The 20,762-nt window shown below is 33.5% G+C and overlaps 3 protein-coding genes across 12 annotated transcripts in view; 2 read left to right on the top strand and 1 right to left on the bottom strand.

Moving 5' to 3' along the window:
• The first annotated feature begins 623 nt into the window (after positions 1–623).
• cpa1 (carboxypeptidase A1 (pancreatic)) lies at positions 624–6,421 on the top strand. Its single transcript, NM_001020482.2, is given in 11 exon segments — positions 624–702; positions 1,149–1,230; positions 2,196–2,330; positions 2,448–2,546; positions 2,658–2,759; positions 3,473–3,571; positions 3,649–3,759; positions 5,419–5,509; positions 5,593–5,792; positions 5,873–5,957; positions 6,064–6,421. Coding segments are annotated over 11 exon segments (1,257 nt in total). The 5' UTR covers positions 624–637; the 3' UTR covers positions 6,252–6,421.
• Positions 6,422–7,328: 907 nt separating this feature from the next.
• On the bottom strand, positions 7,329–18,301 carry cep41 (centrosomal protein 41). Of its 2 annotated transcripts, NM_001002194.1 has the most exon segments (11): positions 9,323–9,518; positions 10,959–11,174; positions 12,052–12,166; positions 13,570–13,637; positions 13,726–13,895; positions 14,223–14,373; positions 15,553–15,619; positions 16,028–16,089; positions 17,008–17,055; positions 17,164–17,227; positions 18,230–18,301. In NM_001002194.1, coding segments are annotated over 11 exon segments (1,125 nt in total). In that variant the 5' UTR covers positions 18,263–18,301; the 3' UTR covers positions 9,323–9,387.
• Positions 18,302–18,461: 160 nt separating this feature from the next.
• poc1b (POC1 centriolar protein B) overlaps positions 18,462–20,762 on the top strand; it is a 68,278-nt gene continuing 65,977 nt past the window's right edge. For 4 of the 9 annotated variants that reach the window (XM_073941836.1, XM_073941839.1, XM_073941838.1 and 1 more), the window contains exons 1-3: positions 18,462–18,587; positions 19,846–19,930; positions 20,030–20,201. In XM_073941836.1, the coding sequence (XP_073797937.1) occupies positions 18,585–18,587; positions 19,846–19,930; positions 20,030–20,201 (260 nt within the window). In that variant the 5' untranslated portion in view covers positions 18,462–18,584. 9 annotated transcript variants of the gene reach the window in all.

Genomic DNA, 20,762 nt, shown 5'->3' with positions numbered 1-20,762 from the left:
TTATATGTTTTGTTATGCGTGCATACTGAATTGGTAATGCAGAAACGCATATACAAAACAAACAATACAGTGCTGAAATATGACTGTTTTTGGCTTAAATAAAATTTCTACTTTGATTAAAATTCTACTTTTATTTTTGAGAAAAATAAGGAAAAAAATATTTTAAATAATAATAATGTTCTTATTTAAACTTAAAATTGTATGTAAAATTTTACAAAAAATGATTACACATTGCCTAAATCTCTTCATCATTACAATCACATTTTTAAAATTTCTCTTGCAATTTATATAAAAACATGCATCAGCAATATTTAAAACATAAATAATCTGTACAAAAATACCAATTAGTAAGCAGAATTTCCCATTTACCTCCATGCTAAACCATGGAAAAGGGACTTGAAATAAAAACTGCAACTTGTTTTCTTCTGTATAATCACTGAACTGATAAAGTAACAGGCGAGAAAACAGATGCAATATTCCCATACCTTTTTTTTCATCAGTGTTTTATAAGTCTGTGAGAACCAAAGCAGCAGGTTGATCTGAACAGTGACCCTGTATACCAAAAAACCTAGTCTCAATCAGCAGGCTGGTATATAAACGGTCTGTTGATGGGGAAAGCTCTACTGAAGTCAGCAGAATGAAGGGTTTACTGGTTCTCACTGCGCTTTTTGTGGCCGTGTTCGGCAAAGTGACTTTTGAGGGGTGAGTTAAAACATTTTACTACAAAATAGTTTCTTTCAAAATTTCAGATTCTTTGCTAATATTGCTCCAACTGAGATATTATTAATAATACAGCACTTCATTTTTAATCTTCATTATTAATAATACAGCACTTGTTATTTGTGAAACCTTATTTAATTAAATGTAATTATGTTGAATATTCTGTACAGTGTACACTCCTTTATCCTCTACTTCATGCTTTGGTTATTTATTAATATTTAAATCTATTTATTATATATATATATTTTGCAAAATATAAACATGTTAGCAGCTGTATCTTGCCATTATGTTATTTATTTTCGATTGATCAACAAAAATCTGCAAAATCAGCATACTGAACATCCAGACACTTAACTGCAGATGACAACATGAAACATGTTTCAAAAGTATCCTGAATAATAAAAAAAAGTGTATTAATGTTTCTGCAGAGATCAGGTTCTTCGGATCAATGCAAAAAATGCAGAGCAGATCTCACTTCTGAAGGAACTGACTGAAGCTGACTTACTAGGGGTATGTAAGCATTTGAAAAAATAAATGGATTATCTGATTGGTTTAGACGGTGCTTGTATAGTAGATTAGCTTCTGTTAGTATTAATTTAAACAATTTAATTTACTGTATATAACATATTGTTTATTTTACTTACTTGAATATGTAGTATATTTTCTAATATTTTACAGAGCTGTTTGTATGTATAGTTTTTGTGAAACTAGAATGACAGACAACAAATGTATAATGTAGAGAAAGTCAAAAATATGTATTAAAATTTTAACATTAATATTAAGTATATAATTTTTAACATTTTTTAAATAAAACGTACCCAAATACACATTTAAACATAATTTTTTAGAGATAATTTGATATAATTAGTGTCATTTTTTATTTATCTTGAAGATTACATCAGGCAAAATGTACCAGCAATTGTAGAATCCTGTGTGTGTCTGGTGAAACGAATAATAATAATATAACAAATTAATAAAATAGTAATGTTATTTTATATCATTCATTCATTCATTTTCTTGTCGGCTTAGTCCCTTTATTAATCCGGGGTCGCCACTTATCCAGCAAGTTTTTACACAGCGGATGCCCTTCCAGCCGCAACCCATCCCTGGGAAACATCCACACAGACATTCACACACACACTCATACACTATGGACAATTTAGCCTACCCAATTCACCTGTACTGCATGTCTTTGGACTGTGGGGGAAACCGGAGCACCCGGAGGAAACCCACGCGAACGCAGGGAAAACATGCAAACTCCACATAATAACGCCAACTGAGCCGAGGCTCGAACCAGCGACCCAGCGACCTTCTTGCTGTGAGGCAACAGCGTTACTGCACCACTGCTTCGTATTATTTTATAGCACTACATAATATCATGTTACATCAGATGAATGTGTTTGTGTGTTATTTAATATAGTTCATTCTAAAATGTAATATAAATCTATACAACATACATTTTCTTTTGTGTTCAGTTGGACTTCTGGATGAATCCTGCTAGAGAGTCTCTGCCTGTTGATCTTCATGTCCCTTTCCACAGTCTCCAGGCTGTCAGAGCGTTTCTGGCCTACAATCAGATCCCATATCACATCATGATCGAGAATGTCCAGGTGGGAAATAAATAATTCAATTTACTTACACATAACTATTAATGGAGGGTAATTATATACAGTAAAATGCTGAAAGTTGTGAATCCTTACTTATGTGATGGCTTTCTCTGCCATAAGGATCTGGTGGATGAAGAACAACTGCAGATGTTGAAATACCGCGGCTTTCCGAGAAGCACCGATGACTTTGTCTACACCACCTACCATGATTTGGACTCTGTGAGTGATGAAGAATTAGTTCATTAGATTTACAAGACCTTAAATTTTTATTATGACTTTTTTACACTCAAAATATGCTTAAACATTTGCTCTTCTCCATGCTGTTCTCAGATCAACTCTTTCATGGATATGCTGGTGGCAGAAAACCAGAACATGGTCAGCAAAATTGAGATTGGTCAGAGCTATGAGAACCGCCCCTTGAACGTCCTGAAAGTAGGTTATAACTCTATAAAATAGTAGTTTTGGTTGTTAATGTAACTGAAAATTAACTTTAACTTATTATTATGGATAGAAATTAGTTTCTAAATCCAAATTTGCACACTAAATACAGTAAAGTATGACATTAGTTTTATCCAACTTTTAAAATGCTGACAATAATGCCAGAATAGCTTTACATCTTGTATTCACTATGCATCTATTATCAGCAAATGTTTCATTCATGGTTAAATACTAACACTTAGGCACTTGATTAATGATTATTTTCCATTTATTTATTGTTTATTTATGCTTTTAAATTATTCTAAGAACTTGATCTCTGCTCCAACAAATTGAATAAAGTCATTTAGTTAATTTTTTATAACCAATAGTTGTAGAATTCAAGGTCCCATAACGAAATCCGAAAGCCTAGAAAGAACCATTTTAGTTTTTTGTGTATATGTGTAAATAACATTTTTATAATCAGTTGGCTATTTTCCCTCTATGAAGAAATGTTTGTGCAATAGAATGGTTCCATGCATGTTAAAAGTTCTTTATGGAACCATTGAGGCCAATTTAGAACCTTTATAATGAAAAAGTTTCTCTTGAGGGTAAGTAGATAATGACTGAATTTTCATGTTTGAGTGAACTGTCCCTTTAAGAGAGCATGCGAATGTCAGCAACAATTCATATTTTCAACTGATCAGTATAACTAATATCCTGTAAATCAGTTCAGCACTGGAGCAAACCGTCCTGGTATCTGGATAGACACTGGTCTCCACTCCAGAGAATGGATCACCCATGCTAGCGGAATCTGGTTTGCCAAAAAGGTAAAGCTCAATGCATGGTTCGTTAAGGAAACCATAATTTCATTAGTATAATTTACCCATGTTTTATACCTTTGCAGATTGTGACTGACTATGGACGTGACCCAGTCCTCACTGACATCTTGAACAGCTATGATATCTTCTTGGAGATCGTCGCCAACCCTGACGGTCTTGCCTACACCCATAGTGATGTAAGTTTGATACGTGGAAGATTATATATCGAAGCTTGTTTCTGCTACTTGTTGGAAATTTGTGATAAGGGTAAATGTGATGTTTTAAATCACACAATTTTGTTCTTTTTTCTAAATTTGAGCTCATATGTAGAAAATTTGCAGGGACTAAATATCGTAATTGTGAGTTAACACGTCACAGTTATTACTTTTTTCTCACATCTGTTCCTACTACGTCATCAACTATGTGCAAGTAGTTGGTTGCTGTTGCTTTAACATTTTAAATGCCTTAGTATTTTTTGCACTAGCAATCTAACAAACAAAAACTAAAAGTCCTTCAACAAGGTTATATGGGTAAATGTTGGCTGCTTGAACTTTGACTAAATATTTCAAGTAATTTGTCAGTCAATTCAAAGCAATGTTCCATATTTTAAGGCTTGTTTGTGATGTGATTGGCAAGATCTTCGGTCTTGTCTTTTCATATTGTGGAAAACTAAAACACTTCTTCAAATGCTGTGCAGTGTGAGCGGGATGGCTTTTAAGGGTGGGAAGCTTCAGGTTTTGCTCCTTTTGGGTTTTCTTTAGTGGCAGAGTGATGGGTTTGTAAAGCGAGTAAGAATCCAGGATCTGTTCACCAATCTCAGTTGCTTTGAACTAACATTAAACAAGTCGTTATCAGGCTCCTATAGTCACATGTTTTTCTTCTCTCTCGTGTCTATTCATGAGTTGGATTTTCATTTTCAGGTGCTAACAAGGTGCTTAACTGTTCAGTCAGTTGGCAAAGTAACCAAGGCTCGCCTCACACATGGTCTAGTTCACTAGTGCTAAGCCATTTACCAAGGTAGCCCGGTCACACATAGTATAGCTCACTAGAGATAAGCTGGTTGGCAAAGTTACCAAGTGCACATATATTCTAGTCCACTAATGTTAAATCGGTCACCAAGGTCTACATATATAGTATGTGGTCACATAGACTATGGTGGTCCAAAAAAAAAATGTTTTGGTGAAAGAAGGCTGTTTTGGAGGGTGTTCATTTCATTTGTTGTATTTCAGTCAATTTGTGTGGATAAATGCATGTTGCTAATGCAACTGTTTGTTTATACACTTAATCAAGATTCATATTGTTTGTTTTTTCTTCACGCTCTCCTGCCTTGTTTGAGGGTATACATGTATGTGTTATAGTCTTAGACAGCATGTCTGTGAATATACAAGCAGTAGGCATGTCTCTGTACTTGCTCTGTAATAATTATCCAATCAGCAACCTAGCAGATTTATTTCTCCAAGACAAAAAATATTAATAATTCAACCTACTTGTGGCATAAGTCTCTCCCACTCAAAGGACTTCCAACCTTCCTGCAGAGTAAGTCCCTACTATCTCCCAATCTACATGCTGTGTAAGGAGGTGTCTAGGCTGAATGATATATATTTGTTGTACTTTCATGTCTGAACAAAAAAAGACAAACTCAGATTTAATGATAGTTCTGAATGGCAAGAAAACCAACAAACGAACAATTGTGTGCATTAAAGACACAAAAACAGAAGAGAACTGTTATTATGGTTTTATTATTTGATATTCAATGGCAATAATAAAATTCTATAACATTAAATTGACATTGACCTTTCATAATGAAATGTCTCCTCTTTCTTTTTGGAATTCAATTGACTGGTTGGTTCGTGAAGGACCGCATGTGGAGGAAAACCAGAAAGCCCAATACTGGCTCCAGCTGTGTCGGAGTTGATCCCAACCGAAACTGGGAGACTGGCTTTGGTGGTGAGATGTTGCATTGAAGTTTGGGATTTTAGAAATCACATTGATTTATTTATTAAACCGACATGCATTGTTTTAATCTACAGGCCCTGGATCCAGCAGCAACCCATGCTCTCAGACCTACCATGGTCCCAGCATTCATTCTGAGCCTGAGGTGAAAGCCATTGTAGAATTTGTGAAATCTCATGGCAATCTCAAGGCCTTCTTGTCCATCCACAGCTACTCCCAGATGCTTCTCTACCCATATGGATACACACAAACCGCTGCAAAGGACCAGGCTGAACTGGTATGCATCTGAAAACAAACATACTTTATAAGTTTAAATATTTAACACAATTTCACCTGAATTCTGTATTGTCCTTTCAGCATGAGCTTGCCAGAAAGGCCACCAGTGAACTGCAGTCTTTATATAACACTGCCTACACATATGGCAGCATCATTACTACCATCTGTAAGAACATTTACCATTAATATAAAGCACTTACTGTATATATCAAACCAATACCCTAATGATTATTAATTATGATGTTCTCATTGTTTACCATGTCTTCTCTCAGATCAAGCTGATGGAGTCACTACTGACTGGGCCTATGAACAGGGCATCAAGTACTCCTACACCTTTGAGCTGAGAGACACCGGTCGGTATGGTTTCATTCTGCCAGCCGATCAGATCCTGCCCACCGCCGAGGAGACCTGGCTCGCTCTGATGGTCATCATGGAGCACATCAAGAATAATCCTTATTAAGCATACAGCATTTTTGTGATTAGTCAAAGTGCAGGAGTAAGCCAAAATGTACCATCAGCCGGTCATTAATGCAAAAATGGGTTTACTTTTTGTATTAATGGTTGTCAGATTGTAGGTTTTACAGCTTATTACATTACTTGATGACAAATTAATAAATATGTGACATGAAATATTAAAATCTTACCTATATATTCAGCTTCCGCAGAGGAAAGTCATCGATTATAGTGCACATATAAGGTATATGAACTTTTTAAGGTAATTCCCTTCGTACATTATTTTATTACATTACAGAAATGATTAAAACAGAGTAAGTTACTTAAAAAACAATACACAATACTTCTAAATCAAACAAATTCAATGGCCTCTGTTACAACCCTGCTGAAAAAAATTAAGAATTTAAGCAACTGCATGTCACAGAAGTAATGACATCCACTTAAAAAAATAAAAATAAAAAATAAAAACATCAAATTGACTATTAACGCCAATAGGTTATATAATGTTAAGAATAAAAAAGTTTTGAAACATATTCATGGTTACATATTTGATGGTACAATGGTGCTACTACATTAAAATAACCATGATTTTTTTTGCATTTGAGAAGAAAGACACAAACTGAAATATGCACAATTTATGACAGCAAATATTAGGGAATAACAGCTGAATACCAGGACTGAAAACAGTACAGAAACAACTTGCCTACAACTTTGCAACAGACTGCAACATTGCGGGAAAATGAGTCCAATTAGTTTATTAACTAGAGTAATGGGAGTTCTTATTTGCTTTGACAAGGGCTTACAAAATCATAGTGTGAAGTCCTGGGGTTATAGTTTTTTTCAGGCCGGCTACCTAAATCTATCTACACTGTGCCCAGTGGGATATTGATAGATTTTGGTAACCCAACTAAAAAAACAAAAGCCACAGGACATCAGGCTAGCAGATTTTGTGAGCCCTGAAAGAGGCCTATAAGATAATTTTCATAATGTGGACAGCTCGCCCCACTGAATAAAGACACTGTGCAACTACTCACAAACAACATGATGATGAATATTCATGAAAGTAATTTAAATACAACATATGTCAACAATAAAAAATGTATCTTTATTCAGTCCAATACAAAGTAATAAACCAGGTAGCTTTCGTTCTATAGATTAAATTAATTATTCATCATCAATAAGTCATGTTCTATGAAAGAACGTGAATTTAAAAGAGAAATACAGAAAACAAAAGGCCAAAGCAGTCAAAGCACATTCTTTACAACTCTGTGTGTACATTATATCAACAATAGCTCTAATAAATGCACTTTAGGTTCCTTCATCACGCTCTGCAATAAACACAGCAACATTATCTTCATTAATGCCCATAATCACAGCTACATTTCAAAACATTCAAATCTTTCCGAATGGGCTCTTGAAGCGTCAGCCATTTTAACAAATGCACTAAACAAACAGACGAGCTTGTGTTTAAGGCATTGAAAGCACATCTAAAATATTTCTAAAGAACTGCAGCATAAAAACTACCTACTGAGCAAGTAAACATACAGCAGCTAAACCAGCATGCTCAATGAACAAATCATTTCATAGCACAATTTAAAGCAAATTAGTCAATAAGTGAAGTCATTTCACTTGTTACCACTCTGGTGCTGTGTTTCAGTTTGTCCTCAATGTTTCCGGTGTTCCTCTGTTCCACACTCTCATTTGTTCTCGTGGTTTCCCCAGTTACTGTCTCTGCTCCTCTTCTTATCTTGTCAGCCATTTTGTATAAAACCAGTTAGCTTTGGTCAGTTGTTCTGTTAGCAATAAGAACGTAAAGTAAAATACCAGATGGCAGTAATGCAATGCAAAATATTCAAGCTGCCTCTAAAATCCCAATAAGAAGAAGAAGAAGGAATTGTTCTGTTAAGACTGACTGAAGCAAAGAAGCGTTTTGCAAAATGGCTGACAAGATAATGAAGAGAGGAGGAGAAAGTAACTGAAAAAACCATGGGAACAAACAACGGCGTGGAAAAGACAAAAAAAAGGGTGAACAAAAAAAAATAACAAAACAAAACACAGCATACAGGACCAGGTTTGTAACACCACTAAGACCTGCTTAAAGAAATACTTCACTTCGTTTTGGAAATGTTCATTTCACAAGTCACATACAGTTTCAAATCCATTGAGTCAATCTATGGGTCTGGCGGTAGAACTTTTTGCTTAGCTTAGCATAGATCATTGAATCGAATTAGACCATTAGCATCTTACTCAAAAATGGCAAAATATTTAGATTTTCCTACAGCTTGAATCTTCTGTAATCAAACTGGAAATCAAATGTTGCTGTTTTCTATAGGTTGAAATGGCTAGGAACTGTACTTTCATTTTGTCGTAATAATCAAGGAATTTTGCTGCCATACCATGTCTGCAGCAGGCGCAATGATATTACACAAGTTCCTTGATTATTATGCCGGAATGAGAGTATAGTTCCTAGCCACATCTGACTAGAAAACAGCAACATTTAATTTTCTCTTAATCTTAGTACACAATGTAACTATAGAAACTTTAAATAGGAAAATCATGAAAACACTTTTCTTTTTCATTATAGGGAGATGCTAATGGTCTAATCAGATTTGATTTGAACTATGCTAAGCTGAGCTAAAAGTGCTCCTGCCATCTGAATGGATAGATTAAAAAATTTGAAAACTGATCTGTTTAACTCTAGAGGAGTTGTAAAATGAGCATATTTTCAAAATATGTTCTTTTGATAAACTATGTAACATTTAGACGAACACTACATATGCATTAAAATTGACATCTACCATTTTTTTTTTTTGAGTTTAAATGGTTCAACGATGCCCAAAACAGTTAACAATGCTAACTCAGTAATGGATTTCGATTTTAAACACATAGTTTGGATTTGAAGTTTGTAGTGCAAAAAAGTGTATAAAACCATTTCAGTGCCATTGTTGTGTACTTTCAGGACTAATTTATGTTTAATTTCTTCACAGAATTAAACCATGTGCATGTGGCATGAAAAATGTGAACTGAAAAAATACATGCCAGTGGTTTGTCCATCACAGATGTTCAGAGGAATCCTGCTAAAGTAAAACAGCATGGATTTATTTATGCATTGAAGTGAAGCTGTGACCAGGTGAAAGCGAGGGTTATTTCCAGGGTCGACTACTTCTTGAACGAGCGCTTTCTGATCCTGCTATGGATGAACCTTGTCGACTGCTACCGACTGTAGACGCTTTGGAGCGAGCGCTGCTAGTGGACATTCTGCTGCTGAGGCGACCTAAAATTAATAAGTGTAAAATTAGATTACATTTTTTTTTTCACACTTCCATTAGGTTACATATGTTAATGTATTTACTAACATGAACTAAGAATAAACAATACTTGCACAGCATTTATGAATCATAGTTCAACATTTACTAATGTATCACTAAAATCTAATTTTGTGTTTGGTGACATTAGTTCATGCACTGAGTTAAAAAGGACTAAAATGACTGACTTTTCATTAGATAGCAATAAAGTAATTGTTCACCCAGAAATGAAAATCATTTATTCACCCTTCACTTGTTAAAAAAAATATTTGAGCTTCTTTCTTCTGTTGAACACACACACTCACAGCTTCCATAGTATTTTTTTCCTGAAATGGAGCACAATGGCCAGCAAACAGCATTCTTCAAAACATCTTTAGTGTTCAACAGAAGACAGAAACTCATAAAGGTTTGAAATGACATGAGGAAGGATAAATAAAGTCATTTTTAATTTTTTAGGTGAACTATCCTTAAAAATTTACTGTTCATAGTAAATACTGGAACCTTAACATAAAGTGTAAACAGAATAGATTTTTTATGCTGTTGGAAAAAAGAATTTCACCAAAGGTATTTTTTTAATCAAAATTTTCCTGTTTAAATTCACTTAAAATGTAATTTATTTCTATAATTAAAAGGATCCAGTCTGATGACATATCTTTCAAATAAAAATATTGTCATTTAGGGAAATATTTTTTTTAAAGAAAATGACCATTGAAAATCAGGATTCTACCAAATATTTATTTCTTAACTTTTCTGAGGTTTAAACACTGGAACTGTGCTTTCCACAAAATGAACATGTCTGAAATTATTATTTTAATATTTTATAAGTATATTTAAATATTTATTTTAAAATATTGTAATCTGTAGTTTATTAAATAAAATAAAAATTTCATTTTACCCAGTCATATAACTATACATCATCAATCCAAGGAAACTGAGACTTTTCAAGGGGTGTCATTTTCCATAGTTGTATTTAACATATTTACAGAAGTAAATGGAACCTGTTCCTATTAAATGGATAGTTCATCCAAAATTGAAAATTTTCTTTTCATTTACTCGCCCTCAAGTGGTTCCAAACTTTGACTATCTTTCTCCTGTTGATCACAAAAGAAGATTTAAAAAAAAAAAAGAAAGTCTTACCACTGACATTCATAGTCGGTAAAACAAATACCTGAGAAGTCAAAGGTTTTTAATTTCTATCATTCTACAAAATATCACTTTTTGCGTTTAACAGAAGAAATAAACTCAAACAGGTAGATTTTCAATTTTGGGTGAAATATCCCTTTAAATGATTCACCGTCAGCTGTGGCTGAATTTGTATATATTGTTGCCATCTGCTGGTGAAAGGTTTCTAATACAGATCGACCACGTTTTTCACTTTGTTTTCATCAGATCTGAAAGGACTGACTCACTGCTGGTTTCACTGGGTATGAACACCTCCTCAAGGTAATGCTGGATTTTGTCAAGGTCTTCTGCTGTGAACCGCCACTTTTTCTCTGCCAACTGTGATGTCTGCTGCTGCACTGATCGCTTGCGTCCTGCAGGGCCTGTTGGTGATGGCAAACAGGAGATGGGAACGGAGCCGGTCGTCATTCCTTCTGGAAACTTCTGAGCAACCACTTTTAACCCTTGTTGAGAAAAAAAGAGCTGTTAATTTAAAAATGTGTATACAATTCTTGGTCTAGATTCACAAAAATTTTCTTAGGATATTAGTCAAGAACTTTTTTTTAAGGAATAGTTGGCTTAAAATGAAAAAGTGCATCTTTACTCATGTGGATTTAAACCTTTATGAGTTTCAATCGTATGTTGACCACAAAAGACGATATTTTAAAGAATGTAGTTTGCTGGGGTTCAGATTTGTCCTTAACTTTATAATTAACACAGATTTTCATTAAAACAACTACATTTAACCATAGAAATTGGTCGAATCTTAGATAATCTTAGAGTGGAAACTGAAGAATTAAAAACGGGTGTCAAACTGGACTCTTGGAGGGCCGCGGCTCTGCACAGTTTTGCTCCAACCCTAATTAAACACACCTGATCCAACTAATCAAAGTGTTCAAGAAAACTATAGACTATTAAGCAGGTTGGAGATAGGTGAAAACCAAACTATGCAGAGCTGCGGCCTTCCAGGAATTAAGTTTGAGACCATTGATTAAGAACTAAGAATGAATGTAAAGCAACACCAAATTTATTACCGCTACATTTTAATTCCATCACTTTATAGTCCTGATTTTAAAGTAGCAGCCACATCCTGTTCAAGCTTTAAATTACTTATAAGTTTTGAATTAGGAACAATCTTAGTAAAAAATCAGGAGGAGATAGACACTAAGAAGAAAATAGCAGTTAAAAAAAAACTTCCTTAACAATAATTTGTGAATCCAGCCCCTGATGCTGACAGAATGAATCCTTATTTGATAATCTGTGTATAAAAACAGTAATATTAACTCCAAAAGAAGCTTATTTTCCATTCTGTGTAAAGTAAAACACTTTTGATAGACTCACCCCCCGACAGCATGAAAAGATTCTCGAAGCCTCTTTCACACATGGTAGTGGCTGCTTGACTTGCTATCCTCTCATCCTCGTCATACACGATGATGATCTTTCCAGATGCATTTTTCTGCATAGTTGTTAAAAAAATTACCTCTAGAAATGGCTTGATTTCATAAGAACGAGAACTTTAAACATAAAAAAGTAGAAGTGTAAATCAAACGTTTCATCTTGATGACACAATCTGATATTTGCATCTCTTAACTTGTGGTGTTTTTACAATCATGGAATTTTTAACTTTGATTTAATAGCTTAAAAATTTTAATCAATACCACTTTTGATAACGAACAAAAAGGCAAATACAACTATGTAATTTTCATACATTCCAAAGTGAAATGAAAGTCATATTATATTGTGATGGTGTTTCACTCATTTAACTTCTACTAAATATCCCATTTTTGTTGCAGACAGTATAAACTAAAAAGTTCTTAAATCAAAACACTTTTTCAATTCAATTTCCTGAGTAATTAAATTACTTTTCTGACAAAGTAATGAGAAAAGTAATTTAAAAACATTTTTATCACTTAATTATTTAAGGCATAGTTCACCGAAAACTCTAAATTCTGTTTGAGTTTTTTTTTCTGTTGAACACAAAAGAAGTAGAAGAATGTTTGAAAACTGTAAGAGAAATTGTTATAACCTTTCTTGAAAGTCAAGTTTACATATTATTATGCCTCTGATTCTGCTCAGATTAGTTCAAATTAGTTCAAATGTGCTTTAAGAACAACAAAGTGAATGTTTTGGAGTGGCCATCACAAAGCCCTTATTTCAATCCTATAGAACATTTGTGGGCAGAGTTGAAAAAGCTTGTGCAAGCAAGACAGCCTACAAATCTGACTCAGTTACACCAAATCTGTCAGGAGGAATGGGCCAAAATTCTTTTAAACTATTGTGAGAAGCTTGTAGAAGGATACCCAAAACATTTGACCAAAGTTGTACAGTTTAAAAGCAAAGCTAAAAAAAAATACCAAGGAAATGTATGCAAATTTTGAATGTCTAGAAATGAATAAAAAATTCTCCAAAAAAAAAAAAAATTCTCTCATTATTCTGGCATTTAGCAAATGTAAATCATTTAGGTAATCCTGATGTACCTCAAATAGTAAACGCTTACTATGATTTACCATTAGACGTTTTTTTTAAAAAATGGTTATGTTCCTTTTTTTTTTTTTTTTTTTTTTACAGTGTACATTACCTTCTGGTTTTAACTGTATCTTCTTTTGTGTTCAACAACAACAACAACAAAAAAGAAACTCATATAGATTTGGAACCACTTGAGGGTAAGTAAACAGTGAGTAATTTTCATTTAGGGATGAACTATCATTTTAAATAATTTGAAGTAACTTCCCCAAAACAGAAATCAAAGGTGTTAACGAACAAAAATATGAATGAACAATTATGCACTAGTTGCGCATTGCAGGTTCTCAATAGGTTTCAATGCATACATATTTACACATATCAGCAACAAAAGGATACGTAGTCAAGCACTTCTTTTGTGTACGGGTTCATCGTCCTTGATAAGGTTGCAATAGGGTAGCTATACGCTGTCAGTGAACAACAAACATAATTAATTACTTGAAATAACATTACTAATTCATAATTTATTTGTGCAGTTATCATTTGGTTTCCTACCACTGACAATATGGCACTGGTCATACAGCTCTCTGTCCCGCACATCCAGCAACAGATACGGGCAGTCGGGATAGGGACACTCAGTGGTGTTGGAGGTAGAAACCGGAGACAGCCGGATGGTCTTCTGTCCGTTCTTGTCCAGATCTAATTCTCCCACGCCACTGATGACACTATGAATGAACCCAAAGATTCTCAGTTACACCCGGTGAGGACAGTCAAACTGTTATAAGCGATATCTCACAGTTCCCCCCCCCAAGGGGTCTCTAAGGACGGTGTTTCATTGCACAGACTGCCCCTAAACAGACTCAATGGAGCTCGAGGCCCTGAGAAAGCAGCCCGGCCAATGAACAGCTCTTGTGTGTGTACAATAGAGGAAATGTAAGAGGGGGGATCTATTAGATGAATAAAATGAAATTCTGATTAGGTTGATTAAATTAGGAGATAGCTTTATGCAATCATTACAAAAGCAAAGCAGGTCCAGCTATGTATATATGTACCTTTGAAGTGTAGATCTGGGCGAAAAGCCATTGTCGCCGGATTCGTCAATGTTGATGGTCTGTAGAGGAGGAGGGTTTAGTTGTGGGGACCCATTAGTCTGATCGGAGAGACAGTCGAGGCCCGGTGATGCAGAGAATATCGAAACATCATCTAAATCCATGCAGATAAAAAGATTATATGGTCACACTTTATTTTAATGTACAATTACCATTGTTAACAAATCATTCAAAGACTTTTAGCTCAGTAAACTACTAAATTGCTGTTTATTAAATGGATGGTTCACCTAAAATATTAATTTACTCACCCTCAAGTGATTATAAACCTTGAGTTTCCTTCTTTTGTTGAATATTAAAGAAGACAGTTTGAAGAAAACCGAAAACCATTGACTTCCATAGGGAAAGCAAATGCTATGGATGTCAATGATTACAGGTTTTCAGCTTCCTTCAAAATATCTTCTTTAATGTTTAACTAAAAGAAAAAGAGGGTTGGAACAAGTAAAGAGAGAGTCAGTGATGACAGAATTTTCTTTTTTTGGTGAACTGTCCCTTTAATAGTTAGTAAGGTAGAAGTTTGTGTTTAGGTATAGAATATGATTAGGGATGTATAATAAGATCATTATTTAGAAGTATGAAGAAGCAGCCAATATCTTAAAAATAGGTAAGCAATAAAGCCAGTAGGTATTAGTGGGAATTGGTACTTAAACTAAAGTGTTACCGATTATATTTGCTGAAGGTGTTGCTATGCGGTTGCTAAAACAAGGAATGCACAACTATTTCATTCTTTCCCAAAACATATTTAGTTTCCACAAGATAATTTGTGCAGGCAATCCTCTCTTATAATCCTCAGAGTTTTTGTTTTCATCTATTCAAGCTACTTTTGTGTTGTCTTATGAAAAGATTTAGGTTCTTACAAAAACATGTTTCATTTTGTTCTTTTATGAAATACATGCTTTCCTTAGAATTTTGTCTGCACAACATATGAATCCCCTCAGTAAAATATTTCACTTGAACAATAAACTGTGTTGAATTGTAAAACTTTTGTGCTCCCCCCAAAAAATCTTTGCACAGGCTTGCAAAACCTTCAAGTTTCCTGCATTCCCAAAAAAGAATGCCATATGTTTGCACTGCTGCTAACTATTGTGTTCACCTTTTTAACCCTATTTGGTTGGTATGGCCTTATGGATGGTTCATGGTTGCCAAGTTTAATTCTTTTAGATAAGGGTTAGTTTAAATCATTCTTCTTAAATAAAAGTACAAAAATTGTTAATGCAAACAAAAAAATTACTGTGAATAAATAAAGAACAGTAACACAAAAAAGAACTGAAACTACCTTCTAATCCCGCCATTTCATCTTTAATGTTGTCATTCTGATCTGATACCGAAGCAACTTGGATTACCTAAAAAAAATAAGTAATAACATACACCAACATTTAAAGGTTTAAAATTAAAAATTTTATAAAAATGACCATAAAAAACATGTATATATGTAAAAATCAACACCAATTAATTCCACAAAACTATTAAGTAGCACAAATAATGCTTCAAGTCATTTTTAAGTCATTTTTTGGCTGCTTTTCTTTCAAGACCCAATGCACAGATCCAACATACTGATGCACATTTCCCTTTACAATAATGTACAATAGATAATGAATATAGAATAATTATACATTTAAAATAAAAATATTTATAAAAAGTGACTTACAAAGGCATAAACAAAAAAACAAAACTATTCGTTACACAACAATTATTAAGCACCATAACCATATTCAACATTTATATTAATAATAATATACTCTTCTTCTTACCAGCTGTGCAAATGTGGTCACTTTCAGTCTCTTAAACAACTCGTCCTTCCTATATCTGTAGTCTGATTAAAAAAAAAACAAAAAAAAACATTATATTACATGCATTTTCAAACTATATGGAGCCTTATAGAGTCTTTAAACCAACAATTTCAATCTGTTATACCTGGATCCTGAGTGTTACCATTTCTCACTTCATCTTCATTTAAAGACACATCATTTAAATTGACTCCCAAAATATCAAACTCCATTTTCAAGCTTTTTAATGCTCTTCAACAAGCCAACGGCTACCACAAACTGAGGCAAGCTCTGCCAACATCTCTTTTTATCTTTGGCAAGAACTCCAGAGTCCAGCCTCACCACCAAAGATGCCAAGTGACACCGCTGGATGAGGTTATGTATATCACTTTCACTACAGACAATCTTAACAGAGGAATTACTGTAATCTACAGTACAGCAACCATCCTCTACTCATGGAGCCAGAAAGAAGGAACAAGAATTGCTTATCCCTGAGAAATCAAAAGAAACCTGTAACAAGATGACCAGTGTGGACAAGGCAGCTTTTCTTTGCTTATCAAGCGAGTAAAAATCAGTAGGGTAAGTGTATTTGGAGACAAAGTAGATGGAACAAGTCATTAAAAACGCACTTCTGTTTTTATTGTAATTGTTTTTTTTTACATGTAAACAGACATGAGATGTTTTAGATTATTGAGATGTGTTCTATATGTCGCTGCAATAAAGCATTGTGTAAAAAGCAGGCATTTGGGTACAATAAAAAGCATAGTTTTAATAAAGAAACAAATTCTCATCATATTTTGCATCCTCATCTGTTTTCACCTAATACAAATTTGCTGATTATAAACAATATGGTTTTGGTTCATTCTTCAGGTTCACTCCAAATGAATGACACGTAGGAATGATGAATGAAATGTAATTTTGAGAATTAAATGTTATAGGTAATGTTTTTTTTGCCGTGAACTTACTTTTTCTTGCCTCCTCTAGTCTCTCCATGTATTTTGTCAGGCTGGAGCCTATAAAATAAACTGGGTTTGCCATCACATACTCTATAGCATTTACAATGGATGTGATAAACTGTCAAAAGATGGTTTATGATTTAACAAAAAAAAAAAAGGTATTACCTGTATCAAGCCTTGTTTTTACATGCTGATATTTTGGGTTCTGAGGAATCTTCTTCTTTAAAAACTGGGAAAATAAGCATACATTTTAGTTAGAACATGTGAATATTAAAATATTTAGTTATGAACATTTTTGCACTTTCTATCTAAGCTTACACATAAAAAAATATTTACTTTTATCTAACCTTGCACAAAGATATCTATCTATCTATTTATCTATCTATCTATCTATCTATCTATCTATCTATCTATCTATCTATCTATCTATCTATCTATCATGCAGGACTTGACTTTTAAATTAAGTTTGAAACTTTGAATATTAGATTTATGATTTTGTTCATTAAACTGTATGGCAAATATTTGTCATTTATTTATTTATTAACTGAAAAAAAGTAGCTAAAGTAATAAAGGCTTAAGTTATTTGTTTATTTTTAGTTAACCTTGATTTCAATTAACAAAAATTATTTTAGTATTGTAATTTTCACCCTGAATGAAATAATGAAAATTGAGAATATCTAAATTATATTTAAAATAATAATATAAATAAAAATAAAACTGAAATAAAGTTTATTGAAATATCAAATAGATCACACAAATCAGGAAAAGATATTCAACAACTTCATCGTGTACATATTATGAATGACATTAGAAATCAGATACGTGTTATAATCCGTTTTGTTCTTTGGAATAAATATAACTGTTAGTTAAACCCTGTAAGTATCTCATTTCATGAAGAGAACATGGTGTTTATATGTAACAAACACGGAGTTCAACTCAGTCGTGTTCCTGAAAAAGACTGGAGGCTCTTTATGACCTGCATTCGTTTAGACGTGTATTTTATTGATAAACACAGACAGAAATACAACAGTAAAACAGCAGCACTAGAGTGATGCTGATGCTCAGTCAGGTATGTATACGTGATGGCAACGGAGGAGCAACAACACCACCGGTGTCAGATTCCCTTTAACGTTAAACACCAGCACCCATGACAAACTTTGGCGGAGACAGCTTTCAAAATACCACAGCGCATACAATATTTAGCCAATTTCCGTAAAATTAAAGCACTGACCGCTGAATCGCCAATCCCCCTCTTCACCGACATCTTCCAGCAGCAGAGCTTCGGCGGCTAATGTTAGCTACCAAAATCAAAACTCAATGGGTCGCCTTCTTGAGCAACGGCTTCACTGATTGGGCCGTTGATTTGATTATCGAATCAGCGACTGTGTCCTTAAAGCGTCTACGTTGAGGTCTTCGACTTTACCGTTTGGGGTGTTGCTAAGCAACGGCGTCATATCCAGCGTAGTTTAAACCTTTGGTTTCATTTGTTTAGCGACAGAGGGAGATTGGTGGTCGCGTTTATTCATTAAATGCTTTTGAATCTTTATACATTATCAGTCGTTTTTGTCTATTTCTTCTAAAGAGATATGGTACTGTTCAGTGTTCTACTCTTTTTAAAATCCTACTCTGGATAGAATTTCACTTTCGTTTATATTTTTATTCAGATTTTTTTTCATTTAAAAAAATAATTTGTCCTTCTAAATGCTTTGTTTCTTATTTTTTATTATATTATTTACATTTTATTGTTGTTGCTTTGACTATTGCTGTTGTCCTCTCTATTTTAATCAAAACATCTGTGTAATTTGTATGTAATGTAAATGAATATATAATGTAAGTAAGATATAATGAACATTAATCAACTCTAAGGACTGCATAATCTTTAAAAGACTAGCTTGCAAATTTCAGATTTAATCCCAACATGCCTTCTGTTTCATTATTTGAGGAGTGGTTACATTGACCGGACTGATGTCGACGTTAATTTCTCTATTTATGGTAGTATTTTGTACTTGTACAAATATATCAATCGAAATCTAAATTATTTTTTTTAAATTAAATATCCTCCATTGTTGCTCAACTAGCCGGACTGGCTCTATGATTCGAAGCGTGATTTGTTTGGTCTGAGTAAAAACGCGGTTGGTTTGACAGAAGGGAAGTGGCTCAACATGGAGGAGTTTCACTTGTTTACTTGTAAAAAGAATCACAAATTGTCCACGTTTCATACACTTTCTTGAAGTTTACCGGAATCATGGCGTCTGTAATGGTAAGATGATTTAGTAGAAACATTTTAGAGTACGGATATAGACATTTTAGATAGAGCGCTGTACCACTGTGCTGGAAAGTTTCGTGTTTGTTTGTATGTGGACATGCATAACGTTTATAGTTGTCGGGTTTACAAAATTAAAATTTAATCGATACAATTAACTAGGTCTATTAGCAAAAATACTGTGCAATTAACACAGATTAGACGTGAATCAACGGCAGTACCATTGTGTTTTGAACATGTTTATTAACAACGTTTTTGATTATTTGTAACGGTATTACCATCAATTTCAGTTTTTTCATGTTTAGATGTGTGTTGTTGACATTTTTTACATTTTTATTAGTATGTCTATATTAAAATTATTTTATTTTGACATTTATTTTAGTTTACTTAGATTTAATTCAAGTCTAATATTTTGTCTTTTGTCAGCTGAAATAGTTTAATTTGAACCATTTTAATTTTTTTATTTAAAATGGTACTTTATTATAGCTTTGATATTTTAGCTAACTTACAAAATATTTATTTATTTATTATCATTTGCTTTTTTTTTTTTTTGCTTACACTTAAAAGTTCTCTGTCTTATTCAGGAGGATCCCACCCTTGAGAGGCATTTTAAAGGTCATAAAGATGTAATTTCCTGCGCTGACTTCAACCCCAATAATAAACAGCTTGGTATGTCACATTTATCTTCATTATTTAAAATAACTCAGAATACAAAAAAATATAATTTCACTCTAGCCCCAAAATAACCTCTTACAAATAATTTTGCAGCTACTGGATCCTGTGATAAAAGCCTTATGATTTGGAACCTCGCTCCTAAAGCCCGGGCTTTCAGGTTTGTGGGTCACACAGATGTCATTACAGGCGTTAATTTTGCTCCAAGCGGTTCAATGGTGGCATCTTCATCCAGAGATCAAACAGTTCGATTGTGGACACCCAGTATGTGAGTTCAGTTGGCGCTTTATCAGTATTAATGTATTATTTTGTTATCTTTAACATTTCTAACCCAAAGTATTTTAGTTTTCTCATCCTTTGGCCATCCAAAATGCATGTGACCTTTCTTTTCCGTGTAATATAAAATAAGGTTTTTAGCTACAACATGGTCTTTTATGGTGATTCATAAAATACCAGTCAGTGGCTGCTGACATTAAGAATAATAATAATAATATATATATATATATATATATATATATATATATATATATATATATATATATATATATATATATATATATTTTTTTTTTTTTTTTTTTTTTTTCCAAGTGATGTTTAACGGAGCAAGAAATTTTTCACAGTATGTCTGATAATATTTTTTCTTCTGGAGAAAGTCTTATTTGTTTTATTTCGGCTAGAATAAAAGCAGTTTATAATTTTTTAAACACTGTTTTAAGGACAAAATTTTTACCCCTTTTAAGTTGTTTTTTTCCCAATAGTCTACAGAACAAACCATCGTTATACAAAAACTTTCCTAATTACCCTAATCTGCCTAGTTAACTTAATTAAG

The sequence above is a fragment of the Danio rerio genome, chromosome 25 (genome assembly GCF_049306965.1).
Source record: "Danio rerio strain Tuebingen ecotype United States chromosome 25, GRCz12tu, whole genome shotgun sequence".
Lineage (NCBI taxonomy): Eukaryota > Metazoa > Chordata > Actinopteri > Cypriniformes > Danionidae > Danio > Danio rerio.
Note: the sequence above shows the minus strand (reverse complement) of the source record. Positions and strands in the feature narration are given on the sequence as shown.

What these genes read in the sequence shown, in the direction of transcription:
- cep41 (XM_073941971.1), bottom strand. Translation starts at nt 16,275, where the DNA reads ATGGAGTTTGATATTTTGGGAGTCAATTTAAATGATGTGTCTTTAAAT. An exon ending in TGGTAACACTCAGGATCCAG is followed by an intron (nt 16,090 to 16,190) that starts GTATAACAGATT and finishes TTTTTTAATCAG; the next exon opens with ACTACAGATATAGGAAGGAC. An exon ending in TGACCACATTTGCACAGCTG is followed by an intron (nt 15,620 to 16,027) that starts GTAAGAAGAAGA and finishes TATTTTTTTTAG; the next exon opens with GTAATCCAAGTTGCTTCGGT.